The 21793-nt window shown below is 40.0% G+C and overlaps 2 protein-coding genes across 11 annotated transcripts in view; one reads left to right on the top strand and one right to left on the bottom strand.

The window, feature by feature from the left end:
- EEF1B2 (eukaryotic translation elongation factor 1 beta 2) overlaps positions 1-21793 on the top strand; it is a 954602-nt gene that overhangs the window by 849143 nt on the left and 83666 nt on the right. The window lies entirely within an intron of this gene.
- Positions 1-21793, bottom strand: part of INO80D (INO80 complex subunit D) — a 93905-nt gene that overhangs the window by 57486 nt on the left and 14626 nt on the right. For 3 of the 4 annotated variants that reach the window (XM_050750813.1, XM_050750809.1, XM_050750812.1), the window contains exons 2-4: positions 14849-14942; positions 14497-14652; positions 8578-9323 (exon numbers count right to left, since the gene is read on the bottom strand). In XM_050750813.1, coding sequence (XP_050606770.1) covers positions 8578-9226 — 649 coding nt within the window. In that variant the 5' untranslated portion in view covers positions 9227-9323; positions 14497-14652; positions 14849-14942. Of the gene's footprint in view, positions 1-8577; positions 9324-14496; positions 14744-14848; positions 14943-21793 lie in introns of those variants that run through there. The other variant, XM_050750811.1, reaches the window with a different exon arrangement.

Below are 21793 nucleotides of genomic sequence, written 5' to 3'. Positions count from 1 at the left end.
TCTTTTTTTTTTCTTGAGATGGGATCTTGCTCTGTCACTTAGGCTGGAGTACAGTGGAGTGATCTCGGCTCACTGCAACCTTGGCCTCTCAGGTTCAAGCGATTCTCTTGCCTCAGCCTCCCAAGTAGCTGGTATTACAGGTGAGTACCACCACACCTGGCTAATTTTTGTATTTTCAGTAGAGACGGGCATTCACCATGTTGGCCAGGCTGGTCTCAAACTCCTGACCTTAAGTGATCTACCCGCCTTGGCCTCCCAAAGTGCTGGGATTACAGGCGTGAGCCACCGCGTCCGGCCAAAATTTCTTTAAGTATCAAAACTTCATACACTAAAATGATGTCAGAAAAACATAAAATACAAACAAGAGGGTGAGAAAAGCAGCTCAATATACGTTCAGGCAAGAAAAAGGTTAATACCCGCTTCTGAAAGGTTTTATGAAACAACAACAAAAAGAAAAACGTCAAAAAGGACAGATGGAGTCACTCTACATTTCAACCAAGAAGGGCCCTACGATAAAGTGTCAAAGGCAGAAACACTCCAACCTCCTCTCCCAAACCATTCCCTGGTTCTTACCTTCCATGGGAAGATGGAAGGGTGGGATGGTAATGTTCTATTACTAATGAGGTTTGGGATTTCTTTCAATTATTTTAAACAAAAAATGTCAGACTTTGTGCTCCGTTACGTAAAACAAGGTTAGAAGGAAAAGTGGATAAACATAGTGTATACTAATATTTTGTTAAAGGGTCTCACTCTGTTGCCCAGGCTGGAGCATACTGGTGCAATCTCAGCTCACTACAGCCTTGACCACCTGGGCTCAAGTGATGCTCCCACCTCAGCCTCCAGAGTAGCTGGCACTACAGGCAGCACTACCATGGCCAACTAATCTTTGTACTTTTTGTAGAGACAGGGTTTTGCCATGTTGACTAGGCTGCTCTCGAACTCCTGAGCTCAAGTGATCTACCTGCCTTAGCCTCCCAACGTCCCGCAATTACATGCATGAGCCACTGTGCCCAGCCAAATGCTATAATTTTTAATGACTGAATAATTTTTAGCTCCTGACATAAAAGTTTTACCCTTTTAAAAGTCTTGTGTCTTGGCCAGGTGTACTGGCTCATGCTTGTAATCCCAGCAGTTTGGGATGCTGAGCCAGGAGGATCACTTCAGGCAAGGAGTTAGAGACCAGCCTGGGTAACACAGCAAGACCCCGACTCTACAACAAACTTAAAAATTAGCCAGGCTGAGTGGTGCATGACTGCAGTCCTAACTATTCAGGAGACTGAGGCAGGAGGATCAATTGGCCCTTGAGCCCAGGAGGTTGAGGCTGCAGTGAGCCATGATCATGCCACTGCATTTCAGCCTGGTGATAGAGCAAGGCCCTGTCTCTAAAAGTTTAAAAAAAAAAAAAAAAAAGAAGTTTTATATCTTGAAGAGGTCTTAATAAAGACTGATGTTGCACAGCCTAAAGTGTAACAGTATGTGGGACTATGTAAGTTTAACATATTCATACCTCTATGAAACTTACTAGACACCTTGATAACTAGTATTTTATTTATATCTTCCTTCTTGAGAACCTCAAAAATTAAGAGTATCTTCATTAGACAGTTACATTAAAAAGGACTTCACAGATTGCTTCCATAGTTTAAATGAGTTTACATGTGCCAAATAGGGAAATTAAGAAAAGGTTAATTGGCCGGGCGCGGTGGCTCAAGCCTGTAATCCCAGCACTTTGGGAGGCCGAGACGGGCGGATCACGAGGTCGGGAGATCGAGACCATCCTGGCTAACACGGTGAAACCCCGTCTCTACTAAAAAGTACAAAAAACTAGCCGGGCGAGGTGGCAGGCACCTGTAGTCCCAGCTACTCGGGAGGCTGAGGCAGGAGAATGGCATGAACCCGGGAGGCGGAGCTTGCAGTGAGCTGAGATCCGGCCACTGCACTCCAGCCTGGGCGACAGAGTGAGACTCCATCTCAAAAAAAAAAAACAAACAAACAAACAAACAAAAAAAGAAAAACAAAGAAAAGGTTAATTAAAATGCAAATTATAAATGCTTAAGATTAAATAACACATTGCAATTGGCATAAAGAAACTTCAAATCTAATTCTAAGATGACTATCTAAAATGTCAGGTCACCTTTAAAAATGAGTTACTTTCTCTCAACTGAAATAATTAATAATTTGTAGGGGGAAAAGGTAAAAAAGCAATTAAATGATCACAACAGCATCAACTTCAGTGTGTTGAAAGGTAAAGTTCTTCAAAGTGGCATTTAAGGCACCAGTAAAAAACAGAACATGAGTTATCTTTTATTTGTTTCAATAGAATAATTTCTACTAAGACACCTATACTTTCTCTGAAGAAGTCAAGATCTAAGTCATAAAAACTAAGATGGAAGTGTTTTTCCTGCTGTGAAACTAACTGTCCAATAAAGCAAACCTTTGATCTTGGCTTCATTATCACTAGTTTTAATGTAACTAACTCATATAACTAGCCCAGACAGGACTATAAAAGCTACTAATAAGACTGAGTTTTTATTTAAGTACTCTTTGTTGACATGAATACAGACTATACTTTGTCATAAGGTTATAGAGTATATGCATTACTATTTCTGGTTTCCCCAAAATAACCTTTGCTTTGAAATCTTAGGCCCTCCAATATGTTTGCATTTTTAAAAATTTAAAAGGGCGTCCGGGCATAGGGGCTCACGCCTGTAATCCCAGCACTGTCGGAGGCCGAGGCAGGTGGATCACCTGAGGTCAAGAGTTCAAGACCAGCCTGGCCAACACAGTGAAACCCCATCTCTATTAAAAATACAAAAAATTAGCCGGGCGTAGTGGCATGCACCTGTAATCCTAGCTATTCAGGAGGCTGAGGCAAAAGAATCACTTGAACCTGGGAGGCAGAGGCTGCAATGAGCTGAGATCGTGCCACAGCACTCCAGCTTGGGCAACACAGCGAGACTCCATCTCAAAAAAAGAAAGAAAAAAAAATGTAAAAGGCTGAAAACTTTTTCTGTATGTTTTTATTCTGTTTAAAAATGATTTAAAAATTGCTGGGCACAGTGGCACATGCCTGTAATCCCAGCACTTTGGGAAGCAGAGGCAGACAGATCACAAGATCAGGGGCTCAAGACCAGCCTGACCAATATAGTGAAACTCTGTCTCTACTAAAAATGCAAAAGATTAGCTGGATGTGGTGGCATGCGCCTGTAGTCCCAGCTACTGAGAAGGCTGAGGCAGGAGAATCGCTTGAATCCGGGAGGCAGAGGTTGCAGTGAGCTGAGACCTCACCATTGCACTACAGACTGGGTGTCAGAGCAGGACTCCGTCTCAAAAAAAAATAAATAAATAAAAAATCAGCCCCTAAGATGACATAAAACTTCATCATTTCAAAAGCTAAAAAATTATCAGCATCCAGAAATAAATGAAATTATAAATAAAAATTTAGTAGATGATGCCGGTAAGTGTTGGAATTAGAGGCAAACTTTTAAAAAAATTGTTAGATCTCTGCCTCAAAACTAATGTCTAAATGTTCCAGCTAGATAGCTAAAATGCAAATAATGAAATGATAAAAGGACTAAAAGAAAATATGGGTGAATAGGTTTACACATTTTTGTGATGAAGAGAATCCAAACAAGGCAGCAAGCAAATCAAAACCCAGCCTCAAAAGAAAGAAATCTTAAAGAAGAGAATACATTAAAATTTTAACTTTAAATCCCTACAATGGATATTTCTTTTCTTTTCTTTTTAAGAGACAGGGGTCTTAGCTCTGTCACAGTGGCATGATTATAGCTCACTGCCAGCCATAAGCTCTTGGACTTAAGGGGTCCTTCCGCCTCAGCCTCCCAAGTAGCAGAGATTACAAGTTTGCAACTGTGCCTGGCTATAACAGATACCCTGGAGCAAAAAACAAAGGAGACGAGGGAGAGACTTTCCAACAAATATAATATACGTACAAAAAGCTCTTACCAATCAATAGAAAATAAATATACGGATGGAAGAAGTGAAAGTCAAAATAAACAAAATGTCCAAAAATCATATGAACAAATACTCAACTGTATTATTAATCCAAAATAGCAGTTCTGAAAGTATGGTCCACAGATCACCAGAAGTCCTTGAAATATTCTTGGAGTATATAGGTCAACACTATTTTCTTTCTAAAAAGTTTTTTTTAATTTAAATTTTAAAAAAGAGAAAGAATCTCACTATGTTTCCCAGGCTGGTCCCGAACTCCTGGGCTTAAGTGATCCTCCTGTCTTGGCCTCCCCAAAGTGCTAAGATTATTGGCATGAGCCACCTCACCTGGCCTCAAAACTATTTTCAACAAAATAATATTAAGACATTATTTGCCTTTTTCACTGTGTTGACACTTACACGGATGGTATAAAAGCAATGATGGGTAAAACTACAGGCTCCTTAATTACCATGAATCAAGGCAGTGGCATCAGACTTACTAGGAGTCACAGTATTCCTGATACCACACCTCACAGTTGTAAAGGATTTTTATTTGAGAATATTCTTGTTCATTAAAGATTATTTATTTTTATTAAATCGCTCCCGAGCACATGTCTTGATACTATTCTGTGTGTGTAAATGTGAATCTGCTGCAGAGGAAGGAAGTATGACAGCGACAGGTGTCCTGAGGAAGAGGACTTGCACAACTGTTTTCATTGCAACCTGACCAAACTGCTTTTTCTCATTCATCATCATTTTTTCTTTTTTGAGATGGAGTCTCACTCTGTAGCCCAGGCTGGAGTACAGAGGTGCGATCTTGGCTCACTGCAACCTCTGCTTTCCGGGTCCCAGTTCAAGCAATTCTCCTGCCTCAGCCTCCCGAGTCGTTGGGATTACAGGCACGCTCCACCATGCCCAGCTAAGTTTTTGTATTTTTAGTAGAAACGGTGTTTCACCATGTTGGCCAGGCTGGACTTGAACTCCTGATCTAATGATCTGCCCACCTCAGCCTCCCAAAGTATTGGAATTACAGGCATGAGCCACCACACCCAGCCTTCATCATCATCTTTATTAGAAAGAGAATCTGACAGGCCAGGCACGGTGACTTACGCCTGTAATCCCACCAGCACTTTGGGAGGCCACGACAGGAGGAGCAGCCTGGGCAACATAGTGAGACCCCATCGCTATCAAAAATTTGAAAAAAAGTTAGCCAGTTGTAGTGGTATGTGCCTGTGGTCCCAGTGACTTGGGAAGCTGAGGTCAGGGGATCACTTGAGCCCAGTAGGTCAAGGCAGCAGTAAGCCATGATCGTGCCACTGCACTCCAGCCTGGACAACACAGCAAGACCCTGTCTCAAAAAAAAAATTACATTTTAAATTTCTCAGTTTTAGCTTCTAATACAGTATAAATAGATACAACCCATATACAAGAGCTTTATGGTGTCCTTATTAATTTTTAAGTGAAAAGGATCCTAAAACCAAATATTTGAGAAACACTAAGATATGTAAATTTAAGCAGATTTTCTATCTAATTTGCAAAGGCAATAACATAATAATACTACCCAGGGCTGATAAAAGATTTAGAGAAACTGGTTTTTTCACACACTGCTTAAAGAAGATAAGCTGACAAAATAATTCTGATGAAAAATTTGGCAACATATATCAAAACTTTGTTTTTTTTAAAAGCTAAAGCTTTGAATCAGCAATTCCACTTTTAGGCTGAATTAACAATCTATTTGAAGAAAAAAATTAAAGATGTGGCAATAATTGTTTTACTTTAAGGCTATATACATCTACGACAGTTTACAAGGACATAAACTGGATACAACTTAAATGGAAGACAGAATTCAGTCATGATAAATTACACTGTATATTAAAAATTACCAACTTGAAAATACATTAGTATGAAAAATTTTAAAACAGGTTACGAAACAGCATGTATAGTAAGAACCCAATTTTATATATTGGAAAGAATATATCAAGGTATTAACAAATGGGTATTAATATGGCTTGGAGTGTTTTATTATTTTTGTTTATAAATTTTTTAACTTTTGTATTTTAATCACAAAAAGTCACAGATGGTTAAACAACAGGTTAAACAACAAAAAGCTGTAAGAAAAGTCACCACTCCCATCTCCTATAAAATACACCCTGTCCAATTCCATCCTCCCTAGGGTAGCTGATGTTAACAGCCTGGAAATATATATCCTTTTATACTTTTACCTTTGCTCACACCAATCAGGCAAACAGTCATATACTTAATCAATAAATATACTGATATCCCCTGTTTATTTACTTTGTTTATGTTTACCAAAATGGGATAATAATTACCTCTTGATTTTTTTTTTCTACTTTTTAACATACCATGGACACATCCCGGTCAAAAGATACAGATATCATTTTCCTTTTTTTTTTTGAGATGGAGTTTCGCTCTTGTTGCCCACGCTGGAGTGCAATGGCACAATCTCGGCTCACTGCAACCTCCACTTCCTGGGTTCAAGCAATTTTCCTGCCTCAGCCTCCCAAGTAGCTGGGATTACAGGCACGCACCACCATGCACCAGGCTAATTTTTGTATTTTTAGTAGAGATAGGGTGTTGCCATATTGGCCAGGCTGGTCTCGAACTCCTGACCTCAGGTGATTCACCGGCCTCAGCCTCTCAAAGTGCTGGGATTACAGGCGTGAGCCACCACGCCCGGCCTCATTCATTCTTTTTAATAGCTGTATAATATTTCTTTCTTTTCTTTTCTCTTTTTTTTATATAATGAGATGAGGTCTTACTGTGTCACCCAGATTGATCTTGAACTTCTGAGCTCAAGTGATCCTCCCACCTCGGCCTCCCAAAGTGCTAAGATTACAGGTATGAGCCATTGCACCCAGTCTGCTACATAATATTTCATAAAACACATATGAACCATAGTTTAGTCAAGGTTTCCTATCAATAATTGTTGCTTTGCAGGTTTTTAATGCTGCGAACAATGTTTCAGTGAACATCCTTGCACATACATCCTTACATTTTGATTTTTTTAATCCACAGGATAGTGCCCCAAAAGTGAGTCCACTGGCTACAAATATATTTTGTTTGTTTGTTTGTTTGTTTGAGACAGGGTCTCACTCTGTCACCCAGGCTGGAGTGCAGTGGCGCAATCTCGACTCACTGCAGCCTCCACCTCCCGGGTTCAAGCAATTCTCCCACCTCAGCCTCTCAAGTAGCTGGGACTTCAGGTGCGCGCCACCACACCTGGCTATTTTTTTGCACTTTTAGTAGAGACAGGGTTTCACCATGTTGGCCAGGCTGGTCTCAAATTCCTGACCTCAGGTGATCTGCCCACCTCAGCCTCCCAAAGTGCTGGGATTACAGGCATGAGCCACTAAGCCCAGCCTATACATACATTTTAAATTAGTAGATATTGCTAAATTACTCACCAGTAATGTACGAGATACCATATCCTGACCCTGACCAACAATGGATATCATTTTTGCCAATCTGGTAATTCATTGTCGCTTTAATTTGTATTTCCTGCCTGCTGAGAGGATTGAGGTATTCATTTGTTTACTGACTATTCACATCTCTTCATGTTCTATCTTTGCTCATATTTCTATTGCTGTCACATTATGCAAATAATTTTTCCTGAAGTGAAAATCATAGCTCATATTGCATTTGAGAATAAATTTCAACTGAATTAAAGGTTTAAATGATAAAAACCAATCCAACTATTAATAGAAAACATAGAATATCTGTATAAACTTGGAATCGAGGAAGTTTTCTTCAGCAAGACAGGAAATTCAGAAGCAACAAAAGAAAAACAGACATGTGACTACATTAAATTACAAGTTTTCCCTGTATTTTCTCACTTTTAAATCATTAACAGGTACTGCCTTGCGAATTTTTTAAACAGGAAAAAATGTTTTAAAACTGTCAGCAGATATCAACAATGCTATGATCATTCCTAGAATAAGACATGCAAAGAACTTCACTGGATGCACAGGTGCTAAACTCATAAAAGCATACAACCAAACACAACTGTCTTTTAATGCTGCTATCACTACAAATAAAAGCTATGTGTGGAATTCTAAATTCCCAACTCCTATTTCTGTATCCTGTTCAGCAAGTATTACGCCCTCCAGTGTTGGCCCTCTGTATCCATGGGATCCACATTTGTGGATTCAGCCAATCGCTGCTCAGAAATATTTGAGAAAAAAGATTACATTTGTACTGAACATATACAGACTTTTTTTCTTGTCATTATTCCCTAAACAATACAGTATAACAACTGTTTTCATAGCATTTACATTAGGTATTATCAATAATCTAGAGATGATTTAAAGAATATGGGAGGATGTGCATAGGTTATGTGCAAATACTATGCTGTTTTATATCAGGAACTTGAGCATCCTCAAATTTTGGTACCTGAGGGAAGTCCAGGAACCAATCCACCACACATGTAGAGGGATGACTGTGTTTATTTTAAGGTGGTCTACCTAAATACAGAATCTTCCATTGCACCGCTCTGCCCCATTGTGATTCCACCCCCATCACATATGGGGTGATTATGAAAGGGAAGCTCCACACAACAGAACACATTCTGTCATATTATGCATCTATGATACGATAAAATAGATAACTCACCTAAATGGGGAAACAGATCAGTGTCCAACTGATGTTTCTGGGTGCACAGTTTCACCAGTCTCTGCAGTCGGCTTATACATGAGAAGTGTGGAGAGAAGGCTGTGGCTTTCATGAGGATCCGGTCAGTCCTGGGTGGGTCCACAGTGGGAGCCCTACTGGATGGCAGGAGGGGCAGAGGCCTCTTGTGAGACAACTGCCGTGCTTGTGCTATAGTGTGTGTGGTGGGTGCCACTCCCTGCATTGGTAGGCTGGTGTTCTGAGGTTGAGGTGACTTGCAGACTGAACCCTGCGGTGGCGCTGGAGGTTTTAAAGAAGTGGATAAAGGTGACAGGTGGGAGTGCTGCTGCGGAGGCTGCTGCTGTGAAGGTGCAGGAGGGGGACTAAAGTGCTCTTGTCGAACTTTTAAAATCTCTGTCTCTCTCTGGCGCTGCCGATTCTGGGCCAACTTGCTCTGCAACTTCTTTCTCACAGTTGCCCCTTTCTTTAGGTCATCATCTTCCTCGTTGAAAGCAAATGGGTCTTCCAACTCAGTTTCCAGGTAGTGGAGAGGGACCCTTGCCCCAGGTGGAGAGAGGGACATTCCATCCAGTCCGTTGGGCATCTTCAAGGCCAACGTGGGCACTGTCAGGCTAAAGGCCATGGTATCCATCTGGTGCCTGACCTTCACCTCATCTATAGGATCATTCTTTTTCTTCCTCTCTTTTTTCGGGATAAAGCCAAGTACCTGCAGGTGGCTGTTGCAGTACCTTTAAAATACACACATACATGGGAAGATATTCATGATACATATTTTTTAAAGTAGAACATAAAACTACATATGAATCCTAATACGTTACAAACTGCATCACTATAGTGACTCTTGGCAGCCAGCGACTTAACATGCAAACCTCTACTACTTTCAAGCAATCCTCAAAGTCAGTGTAATTTTGATGAGGCAAATACGTGAACTGTACATGCACAGGGGTGGCCAGACAGAAGCAAGTCATTCAGTGACTGAGTGGCCCTGGATAACTGCTCAGCTATTGCTTCTCACATGGCTTTGTTATTCTCTATTCATAGCATACAAAGTAACTCATCAAGAGTCTAAAACATCACTTAAAATTCTCTTATAGAGAAAAATATATATATTTTCTAAGGCCATTAAGGTATTTGGAGATTCACAAAGCTCTCATGACATAAAACCCTCAAGAATGTCAAGTGTCTACTGTGCTTTAGACACATATATACAGAGAGAGAGAAAGAGACAGAAGGAAAGAGAGAATGAAACAAGAAAGTAAAAGATGACTCATGGGGTTATAGGTGAAATGTCTTTTTCAGTAGCCAGATGTAAGTACACGAATTATCTCCTGTAGTATCTACCTGCTGTAGGCACTAAAATAATGCCCTTAATGCACACGAGGAAACTAAGCTTTATAGAAATTGATTAACTTGTCTGAGACTCTTTCCAGCTGAATCAAAGTTCATGAAGACTCTCATTAGTCTTCAACAACGAGCAAGTATATTGTTTGGGTGATTGGTGCACCAGAATCTCACAAATCACCACTAAAGAACTTATTCATGTAACCAAATACCACCTGTACCTCAGCAACTTATGCAAAAATAAAATAAAAATAATTTTTTAAAATGCTTGAGAGAATTCACCAGTGATGCCATCTTGACATGGACTTTTCCTGTGGAAACTTAAAAAAAAAAAAAAATGAGCAAAATTAAGTTCAAAACCGCTATTTCGAATTCTCTGTCTGAGAGATCACATATCTCTGTTTTTCCAGAATTGGTCCTTGGTGCCTTATTTATTTCATTTGTTGATATCATGTTTTCCTGGATGGTCTTGATGCTTGTAAATTTTCATCTGTGTGGATATTGAAAAGGTAGGTATTTATTGTGGTCTTCATACTCTTCATGCTATTTTTAAAACCTATAAAAGGGCCAGGTGCAGTGACTCACACCTGTAATCCCAGCACTTTGGGAGGCCAAGGCAAGTGGATCACCTGAGGCCAGGAGTTCGAGACCAGTTTGGCCAACACGGCAAAACACCATCTCTACTAAAAATACAAAAATCAGCCGGATATGATGGTAGATGCCTGTAATCCCAGCTACTCGGGAGACTCAGGCACAAGAATCGCTTGAACCCAGGGGCAGAGGTTGCAGTGAGCTGAGACTGCACCACTGCATTCCAGCCTGGGAGACAGAGTAAGACTCTGTCTCAAAAACAAACAAACAAAAAAAAAAAACCCACTACTCCATGCTTAAATAAATTTGGAAAATGCTGGCTTAAACAAAATTAAAGAAGGATTTTGCTTTTTGTTACTGATGTGCAACTACTCAAAGCACTTTGTATATCGTACATTATGAAGATCCAAGAGGAAAATGTACCCATCTGGCAGTGTTTCCCAAAGTTATTTGAAAATGAAACCCAGGGCCAAACACAGTGGCTCATGTCTGTAATCCCAGCACTTTGGGAGGCCAAGGCAAGAGGATCCCTTGAGGCCAGGAGTTCAAGATTGGCCTGAGCAACATAGCAAGACCCTGTCTCAGTTAAAAAAAAAAAAAAAATCCAAGAAAACAGAACCAGCCGGGCAAGGTGGCTCATGCCTATAATCCCAGCACTTTGGGAGGCTGAGGCGGGTGGATCACTTGAGGTCAGTAGTTTGAGACCAGCCTGGCCAACGTGACGAAACACCATCTCTACTAAAAATACAAAAATTAGTGGGGTGTGGTGGCGAGCACCTGTAATTCCAGCTACTTGTGAGGCTGAGGCAGGAAAATCCCTTGAACCCATGAGGTGGAGGCTGCAGTGAGCTGAGACTGTGCCACTGCACTCCAGCCTGGGCAACAGAGTGAGACTCAGCCTCAAAAAACAAAAACAAAAACAAAAGAGAACCTATTTTTATTGTAGCATATAGGTGATAGCTCTACAAACACAGTTTGGGAAAAGACCACTAAAGTAAAAAATGTCAATCCTCAAATTCACTGGGCTTCATCATAAAAATGTTTTTTTAGTAATTGCTAAAAATACAGATTCACCAAATAGTCAGAAAATCTCACATACACACAGAATATGTGTATTTTGTTGCTTCATCTTAGAAATACATCTATCAGATGCACTCTTTAAGACAGGCCTCTTAAGAAAAAGCTTTCTTTGTCATGTGCAGTCACTGAAAAAGAGAAAAAGGTTTCTAGCCAGCAAAGAGAATCTACACTGTGTGTGTGCGCGCACGCACACATGTGCTTCCCTAGCAGGTTTGAGGTAGGTCCCATACACATCTTAAAACAGAACAGATTCACAAAGCAATGGCCAGCAAAGAAAGAGGCAGCTGGGATAATTGCACTAACCAAAAAGTTTTCCAAGAACAGGAAAAAATTTAATAAAGAATAAATTTGGCCTGACATGGTGGCTCATGTCTATAATCCCAACACTTTGGGAGGCCAAATCAGGGGGATTGCTTGAAGCCAGGAGTTCGAAAGAAGCCTAGGCAACCTAGTAAGGCTCCATCTCCACAAAAATTTTTCAAAACTCAGCCGGCCACGTGGCTTGTGCCTGTAGTCCTAGCTACTCGGGAGACTGAGGCAAGAGGATCATTCGAAGCCCGAAGTTCAAGGCTGTAGCGAGCTACAATCATGCCACTGCACTCCAGCCTGGGCAGCAGAATGAGACCCCATCTCAAAGAAAAAAAAGAAAAGAAAGACAAATTTATAACTTAGTACTTACGGCTGAGCGAAGTGGCTCATGCCTGTAATCCCATCACTTTGGCAGGCAGAAGCGGGCGGATCACTTGAGGTCAGGAGTTCAAGACCATCCTGGCCAACATGGTGAAACCCCATCTCTACTAAAAATACAAAAATTAGCCAGGCGTGGTAGTGTGCACCTGTAATCCCAGCTACTGGGGAGGCTGGTGCAGGAGAATTGCTTGAACGCAGGAGGCAGAGTTCGCAGTGAGCCGAGATCACACCACTGCACTCCAGCCTGGGCAACAGAGTGAGACGCCATCAAAAAATAGCACTTACTAAGCACAGCTTCTCTTGAGATAGAAACATGAAAGTCCTTTCCCTTATCTTGTTCTCAAAAGAGCAAACTATTTCAAAGACAAAGGTGAATACAGTTGCGTCAGAGAATATTTTGAAGAAATTCATAAGGACTCTCACTTGAATTCTCGTTTTTTTTTTTTTTTTTTTTTGGATATGGGGTCTTGTTCAATTGCCCAAGCTGGAGTACAGGGGCACAATTACTGCTCACTGCAGCCTCGACCTCCTGGGCTAAATCAATCCTCCCATCTCAGCCTCCCAAGTAGCTGGGATTCCAGGCATGTACCACCACACCTGGCTAATTTTTGTATTTTTTGTAGAGATGGGGTTTTGTCATGTTGCTCAGGCTGGTCTTGAACTCCTAAGCTCAAGCGATCCACCGCCTTGAGCTCCAAAAGTGCTGGGATTACAGGTGTGAGCCATCACACTCAGTGCTTGCTGCTATTAAGATAATTCCTGCTTTGGCTCAACTGAAAATAAATCCAACACTGACAACTGTAACCATGATAAGCTGATTTTAAGATAAAATTTTAGAAATGTGTTTACAATGGGGCTTGATATAAAAAAAAATTAATCCAAGCTCATCCATTCTTCAAGTTAAAAAAAGGCAGCAGTAAGAAATTACCATTTTCAGTCTGCTAAAAACTAACTAGATAGATATATTTAGCCTAATACACAGGTCCCTTTCTCACCTGAGATTAAAATTTTATTTCTTGCCCCACTAAGCAGCTGTTTCTAACTTTCAGGTATTGTAATCTGAAGCCTTAAGTGCTCATTAGAAATTCTAAAAGAGTATTCCCTAAATCCCCATTAAACTATTTGTACTCATTTTGGTGAGATCTCCACCAACACAAATTATTTATTTCATACTGCAAGCATAAAAAGTATTCATGACATAAAATATCTGATTCCTGTCCAAGCAATTTATGCAAGTCACATTTGCTAATGTATAGAAACATGGATGAAGGTTGTGTGTATGTTTTAAGATTCAAATTTTCTACCTAGAGATAACAAGTATCTTGAAACTTTTGGGAAACAAGCATGTATCTCTCCATGAAGTCCTGCAATGATCTATATAGTTTCTGGAGAACTGAAGAAAAAGAGGCACGGAGAAGAGATTATATATGAAAGATAGTGTAAATTTTCCTAACAATACGAAAGATGAATAACCAGTATAAGACTCCTTTAAACACAATTCCAGTCAGCAAAGCATAAACTCATCATTCTAGTGGCAAAACGGACCCTTAATGTGAAAATAGTGTTTCCAAATTATGGTAAACATACTCTATTTGGAACACTTTTTAATCAAAAAAGGTAAGGTTATAAAACATGCCAAACACTGGTGAGAAGTCTGATAGAAAATAAATCTAAATGAGCCAAGTAGTTTAAAAAAATGTTTTTAAGTATATATCCTTTACTAACTTCTAGGCATAGATTTTAAACTCCAAAATTACTATCATTAATTACAACACCTAATTAGTTCTTAAAATTTCTCTCATTTAGGCAAATGAGAAAACTAGGTAGAGAATCAGGAATTACTTTATAAGGCCACAAACCAAACAAATCCGTTTTAAGACTTCAAGCAGCAACTTTGAGGGAAAAAAAAATCTTTTAAAAATTCTAGAAGTCCATGAAATCAATTAAAAAGAAGACACTGAAACATATTTTAAGTAATCCCCCAAATGTATTACTCTATTTTTAAAAACTGCCATATGTCATCTTTAAAAGTATTCCATAGTTTACTTAGATTACCCCCAGAATTCAATATTTATATAAGTGGAGGAAGGGAGGGAGGGAGAAATGAGGAACAGGAGAAAAGAGAAGAAAAAACAAGAAAAGAAAAAATTCCAAGCCTGTTAATGAAATCAAGGATTGAGTCTCATGATTAGCCCTTACCTACGATCCTCTGATTTGGGGATGGGGTTGGTGCAGCGTTGGCTGTTATACTTGGCCACATATTCACATTGCTTGAAGGGGGCAGTCTTGTCCTCCAGAACGTGTCTGATACAGAAGGCGTAGCCGTTGAGTCGCCTCTGCTTGCACAGTTTGGGGCTATATGAGCACAAGGGCTTATTGTCAACCTCAGAGAAGTGTATATGTTTCCCTTCATACATCACGTGACTCTATTCCTTGTGAACATCAGCTAAAAGGCCACCACAAAAAAAGAAACCCAAATGATAAATCAGAGAGTATAAGGCAGATTTAAGTTGAGAATTTCACTGAGGGACTTCTGGCCCCACAGCCATACCTGATTTTAAATCTTCTGCACCATAGCAATGTTAAGAGAGCCCCCAAGGATACCACAGTTTGGAATGCCGCAGAATCAAGATGAAGCAGATTGTCTACAAAAATATCAAAAGGCCTAGTTAACAAACAGAAATCAGCAAAGCTAGTTCACCCAGGAAGCAAAATACTATGGTATCACCCTTACTAATGCAATGGATTCTTCACTGTAAATCAACATCCCAATAATGAGGTTAAATAAGAAAATAAGACATTATGAAACATTAAGTTGGCCGGGTGCCATGGCTCATGCCTGTAATCCCAGCACTTTGGGAGGCCAAGGTGGGTGGATCACCTGAGGTCAGGAGTTCGAGACCAGCCTGGCCAACATGGCGAAACCCCATTTCTACTAAAAATACAAAAATTAGCCAGGCATGGTGGCAGGCACCTGTAATCCCAGCGACTTGGGAGGCTGAGGCAGGAGAATCACTTGAACCCAGGAGACAGAGGTTGCAGTGAGCCGAGATCACACCCCTGGACTCCAGCCTGGGTGACAGAGTGAGGATCTATCTCAAAAACAAAACAAGACAAAAAATTAAGTTACCTTATCCCCCCAAATTGAACTAAATAACATTTGCTCTGGTTAAGTTTTACAAATACCTCAAAGCAGCAGAACTCTTCCACCAAATGAATGTCACAGGCAGTAGGTCTCTTTTTCATTACTGATGTTTGCATGCTATACTTATTTTCAGAACCCACATCCCTTTACAATGCCAGCAGAATAAATGGTAGACCTCAAACTTCTCTCAGAAATTCTACTTTTTTTGATATGATGGTAAAATATTTGGCAATTTATAAATGTTTCTATGAAATACAAAATAAAGCAAATTTCTGCCATTAAAAAATGTTCTTTCCCTTATATTTCCCTACACCTATCCCATCCAATCTCAATAAACTTCTCAGGCCCAAAGACTAGTCACTTGACCATACTTACATCATTCAGTTCAGAGTTCTGCACCATGTGGTGCTTCCAATCACACTAAGTAGTATAATAATCATGGCTTATGAGTCTTTTCAGAGTCAGTGAGAAAATGGAAGGAGGGAATTACACAATACTCACTACCAAACTACACACAAAAGGCCCAATGGTAGGATTTATATATTACAACACCATCTAGTCTATCATGAAACTGTGTCTATTTTGCCAAGTCAGGATCTTAGTGAGCTGATGGAGTCTCGCCCATCCTCTTCTGCACTTCCAGCCATCAAGATGGCTGATGGAACAGCTCAGATATCAGCTACTGAAAAAGTCCAGAAATACTCTTTCCTTTACCAGTGAATGACAAGATACATAAACGCTGGAGGTGTCAGAAGACACGGTTGTTCAAGTCTAAAATCTGCCACTTGCTGTGTTACCTTGAATCAATCATTTAACCTATCTGAATGTCAGTTTTCTCATCTGTAAAACAGGGATAATAATAGTAGCTATGTTATCATCAGGATGCTGGAAGGATCAAGTGATACAAAATATGCAACATACTAAGTATCATCCCTAGTATATGGTAAACACTGGAGAAACAAATTACTATTCATAAGTATTCATTCTTGTAATACATGACTACATTCCACCTGCCAGTAATAAAAGTAGAGAATTTGTATTCTTCTCAAGAAATACTTCACTTACTGTAGCAGAAAAAAAAAAAAACTCGAAAAATTACCTTAGTTAATAAAAATCACATTTTCTCTTCTGGAAGGAAAAAAATCACATTCATTACTAAGTAAATCTAATCACACATTAATGTAAAAAATAAGAGCTTTCTCTTTTCACCTTATGAGAATATAAGAAAAAAAAATTGGACGAGAAATTTAAATTTAGGTGCTAGGAAACTGGACACTCACATGCAGAAGACTGAAACTAGACCCCCACCTTTCACCCCATATGAAAATCAACTTAAAATGGATCAAAGACCTAATTGTAAGACCTGAAACTGTAAAACTACTAGAAGAAAACACAGGGGACACTGATGTGGGGAAAGATTTTATGAGTTAAGATCTGAAAAGTATAGACAACAAGATAAAAATAAACAAATGGGATTATATCAAACTAAAAAGCTTCTGCACAGCAAAGGAACAACCAACAGCACAGACAATCTATGGAATGGGAGAAAATATCTGCAAACTATTGAACCAACAAAGGATTAATATCCAGAATATATATAAGAAACAAACATCTCAAAAGAAAAAAATGCCAACAATTCAATTTTTAAATGGGCAAATGATCTGAACAGACATTTCTCAAAAGAAGGCATACAAATGGCTAACAAATATATGAAAAAATGCTGAACATCACTAATTATCAGGGAAATACAAATCAAAATTGGGGTAAGGCACCCTCTTACCCCACTTAGGATGGCTATTATCAAATAGACAAAAAATAACAAATGCTGGTGAGGAAGCAGCAAAAAGGGAACTCTTGTACACCAGGAATGTGAACCAGTATAGCCACTATAAAGAACAGTATGAGCCGGGCACAGTGGCTCACGCCTGTCATCCCAGCACTTTGGGAAGCCAGGACAAGTGGATCACTTGAGGTCAGGAGTTCGGGACCAGCCTAGTCAACATGACAAAACCCTGTTTCTACTAAAAATACAAAAATTAGCTGGGTTTGGTAGCATGCGCCTGTAGTCTCGGCTACTCGGGGCTGAGGCAGGAGGATCGCCTGAACCCAGGAGGTCAAGGCTTCAGTGAGCTGAGATCGCACCACTGCACTCCAGCCTGGGACAGAGCGAGACTATGTCTTTAAAAAAAAAAGAAAGAAAGTAACAGTATGAAGGTTCCTCAAAGAACTACAAATAGAACTACCCACTACTAGGCATTTTTCCAAAGAAAAAGAAATAATACATCAAAGAGATATCTGTACTCTCATGTTTATCAAAGCACTATTGATGATACCCAAGATATGGAATCAAACTAGGTGTCCCACAACAGATGAATGGATAAAGAAAATGTGGTATATATACACAATGGAATACTATTCAGCCATTAAAAAGAATGAAATTCTCGGGCACTGGGCACAGTGGCTCATACCTGTAATCCTAGCACTTGGGGAGGCCAAGGCAGGCAGATCACCTGAGGTCAGGAGTTTGAGACCAGCCTGGCCAACATGACGAAACCCTTCTCTACTAAAAATACACAACTTAGCTGAGGGTGGTGGCACTCTGTAATCCCAGCTACACAGGAGGCTGAGGCAGGAGAATCACTTGAACCCGGGAGGCGGAGGTTGCAGTGAGCCGAGATCGCACTACTGCACTCCAGCAGGGGCGACAGAGCAAGACTCCATTCCCGCCAAAAAAAAAAAAGAAAAAATTCTCTTGTTCACAGCAATATGGATAGAACTAGAAGACATTATCTTAAGTGAAATAAATGACGTATGGAAAATTAAACACACATGTTTTCACTTATATAGTCACTTAAAAAAGTTGATCTCCTAGAAGTAAAAAGCAGGCCGGGCGTGGTGGCTTATGCCTGTAATCCCAGCATTTTGGAGGCCAAGGCAGGTGGATCATTTGAGCTTAGGAGTTCAAGACCAGCCTGGCCAACATGGTGAAATACTGTCTCTACTAAAATACAAAAAGTAGCCAGGTGTGGTGGCGGGCGCCTGTAATCCCAGCTACTGGGGAGGCTAAGGAGAGTCGCTTGAACCCAGGAGGTGGAGGTTGCAGTGTGCTGAGTTGGCGCCACTGCACTCCAGCCTGGGCAACAGAGTGCAACTGTCTCCAAAAAAAAAAAAAAAGAAGTAAAAAGTAGAACACAGACTACAAGATAAAGACTGGGAAAGGTAGGGGAAAGAAGAGAATAGGAAGAGATTTGTTAAAGGATACAAAATTATGGCTAGATGGGAGGAATAAGCCCTAATGTTCTCTAGCACTGTAGGATGGCTCTAGTTAACCATAATTATTACATAGTTTTGAATAGCTAGAAGGAGGATATTGAATGTTCCCAATACACAAAACAATGATGTTTGAGATGACAGATATTCTAATTACCCTGCTGATCACTATACATTATATGAATCAAAACATCACTATATACCCCACGAATATGTACAATTATTTTGTGTCCATTAAAATTTTTTAAATTTGAAAATTATAAAACATAAACATTTAAATTTAGCTGCCCTGGATGTTTGGGACAGGAAATATTTCAAAGTAAATCCATGCCATTTTTCATTTTTCACCATCTTTGCTCTACTCACCCACAAGCCAAACACACATGTATCTTTCACAAATTAGTTCAAAGAAACCTATAAGAACTTCAAGAAAAAAGAGGAATCTACATGTCTGTAGGTATGAGAGGATTTTACAAATCATAGAAAGAAATCTGAGGGTAGGGATAGAAGGATATGAAGTTGCAGTATGCCGAGATGGTGCCACTGCACTCCAGCCTGGGCAATAGAGGGAAACCCTGTTTCAAAACAACAACAACAAATGCAACTCAACTGATGCATTTTGTGATGAATTCAACCTTGTCTGACACAAATATTTGAACTATTGCTTTTTTGGTTTGAATTTGTCAACTGAGTCTTTGCCCGTACTTTTGTTCTCAACTTTTGAGGCACTGTGTTGTGTTTTATTTTTATTTATTTTTTATTTTGAGGACAGGGTCTCACTTTGTTGCCAGGCTGGATTGCAGTGGCATGATCATAGCTCACTGCAACCTCAAACTTCTGGGCTCAAGAGATCCTCCTGCCTCAGCCTCTCAAGTAGCCAGTACTACAAGTGCGTGCCACCATATCTGGCTAATTTTTTAAATTTTTTGTAGAGTCTGGGTCTTGCTATGCTGCCCAGGCTGGTCTCAAACTCCTGCACTCAAGATATCCTTCCGCTTTGGCCTTCCAAAGTGCTGGGATTACAGGCATGAGCCACTGTGCCTAGCCACATTATGTTTTAGATCACATGTCAGCAAACTAAACTATTTCTTACAGGACAAATGTGGCCCACTGTCTGTTTTTGTAAGTAAAGTTTTATTGGAACACAGCCATGCTCATTCATTTACATACTGTCCATGGCTGCTTCTGTGCTATAGTGGTAAAATTTAGTAGTTGCAACAGATATCATATGGCCACAAAGATAAACTATTTACTAACATGTTATTTGCTGATCCCTTTTAGATGCAACTCTTGTTGGGTTTGACTTTTTGCCCAATCTGAATCATTTTACTTTTGAGCAATTTTTTTTCTTTTCTTTTCTTTTTGAGGCCGACAGTGTCTCACTCTTGTCACCCAGGCTGGAGTGTAGTGGCACGATCACCACTCACTGCAGCCTCAACCTCCAGGGCTTAAGCAATCCTACCTCAGTCTACTGGGTAGCTGGGACTACAGGTACATACCATTACACATGGCTAATTTTCTGTAGTTTTTGTAGAGGCGAGCTTTCACCATGTTGCCTAGGCTGGTCCTGAACTCCTGGTCTCAAGTGATCCCCCTGCCTGGGCCTCCCAAAGTGCTGGGATTACAGGAGTGAGTCACCCTGCCTGGTCCAAGTCATTTTCTTTTAATAAATGAGTTTATCCAATTTATAATTTTATATTTATGACCTGTTTCATCCTAATCCTATTATATTTTGTATTGCCTTTAGCCTTTATACATTTCACTATATTCAGTACAAAGGTTTTAACTGTGTAGTTCTACTTATACGTGGATTTTTTTTCTCCTCTGCTACCCTGACAGTAAGACCAACCCTTCTCTTTTTCCTCCATCTAATGTGAAGACTTTTATGATGATCCACTTCCAATTAATACTAAATATATTTTCCTTATGGTTTTCTTAATAACATTTTCTTTTCTGTAGCTGTTTGTAATATTATAATACCTATACAAAATATGTGTTAATCTGTTTATGTTTTCAGGAAGGCTCCTAGTTAACAGTAGGCTATCAGTTAAGTTCTTGGGTAGTCAAAAGTTCTAATATGGTCGTGTGTGGTGGCTCATGACCACACTAATTCTAGCACTTTGGGAGGCCGAGACGAGTGGATCACCTGGGGTCAGGAGTTCAAGACCAGCTGGCCAACATGGTGAAACCCCATCTCTACTAAAAATACAAAAATTAGCCGGGCATGGTGGCAGGCGCCTGTAATCCCAGCTACTCGGGAGGCTGAAGAAGGAGAATTGCTTGAACCTGGGAGGTGGAGTTTGCAGTGAGCCACTGCACTTCAACCTGCACAATGAGAGCGAGACTCCATCTCAAAAAAAAAAAAAAGTTATAATGTGGATTTTCAACATGTGGGGTTGGTACCTCTACTCTCAAGTTGTTCAAGGGTCAACTGTAGTCTGTTTTCTTAGAAGAATTACAGTCTATCTCCTTTAGACAACACTTTTTTACTCCACACTAAGAAAATTAGTATACTTATCAGCATTACTGCAATTGATCCCATGTTATAAATACTGAGAAAAATTTCCAGACTTGCAACGACCTACGCAGCCCTAACTCTCAAGGCTTTTTCCTGTTGTTGTTCTTAGTTCTACATTTAAATTTATTCAATGCAAAATAATTTTTTTAACTTAGTCTTCCATTCACTTCTTGATTTAATAGTTTATAACACAGTCTCCTCTCTTTTCTTTCCCTGCCAAGAGCTGATTTGTGGAAACTATAAGCCATGATTTTTCCATTTGAAAATACATGTTGGCCGGGTATGGTGGTGCACGCCTATAATCCCAGCACCTTGGGAGGCTGAGGCATGTAGACTGCTTGAGCTCAGGAGTTCAAAGCCAGCCTGGGTAACAGTGCGAAACCCTATTTCTATAAAGAATACAAAAATTAGGCCAGGTGCAGAGGCTCACGCCTGTAATCCCAGCGCTTTGGGAGGCCGAGGTGAGGTGGGTGGATCACTTGAGGTCAGGAGTTCAAGACCAGCCTGGCCAACATGGGGAAAACACCACCTCTGTTAAAAACAAAACAAAACAAAAATTAGCT

Source organism: Macaca thibetana, chromosome 12, assembly GCF_024542745.1.
Source record: "Macaca thibetana thibetana isolate TM-01 chromosome 12, ASM2454274v1, whole genome shotgun sequence".
Taxonomy (NCBI): Eukaryota; Metazoa; Chordata; class Mammalia; order Primates; family Cercopithecidae; genus Macaca; species Macaca thibetana.
Note: the sequence above shows the minus strand (reverse complement) of the source record. Positions and strands in the feature narration are given on the sequence as shown.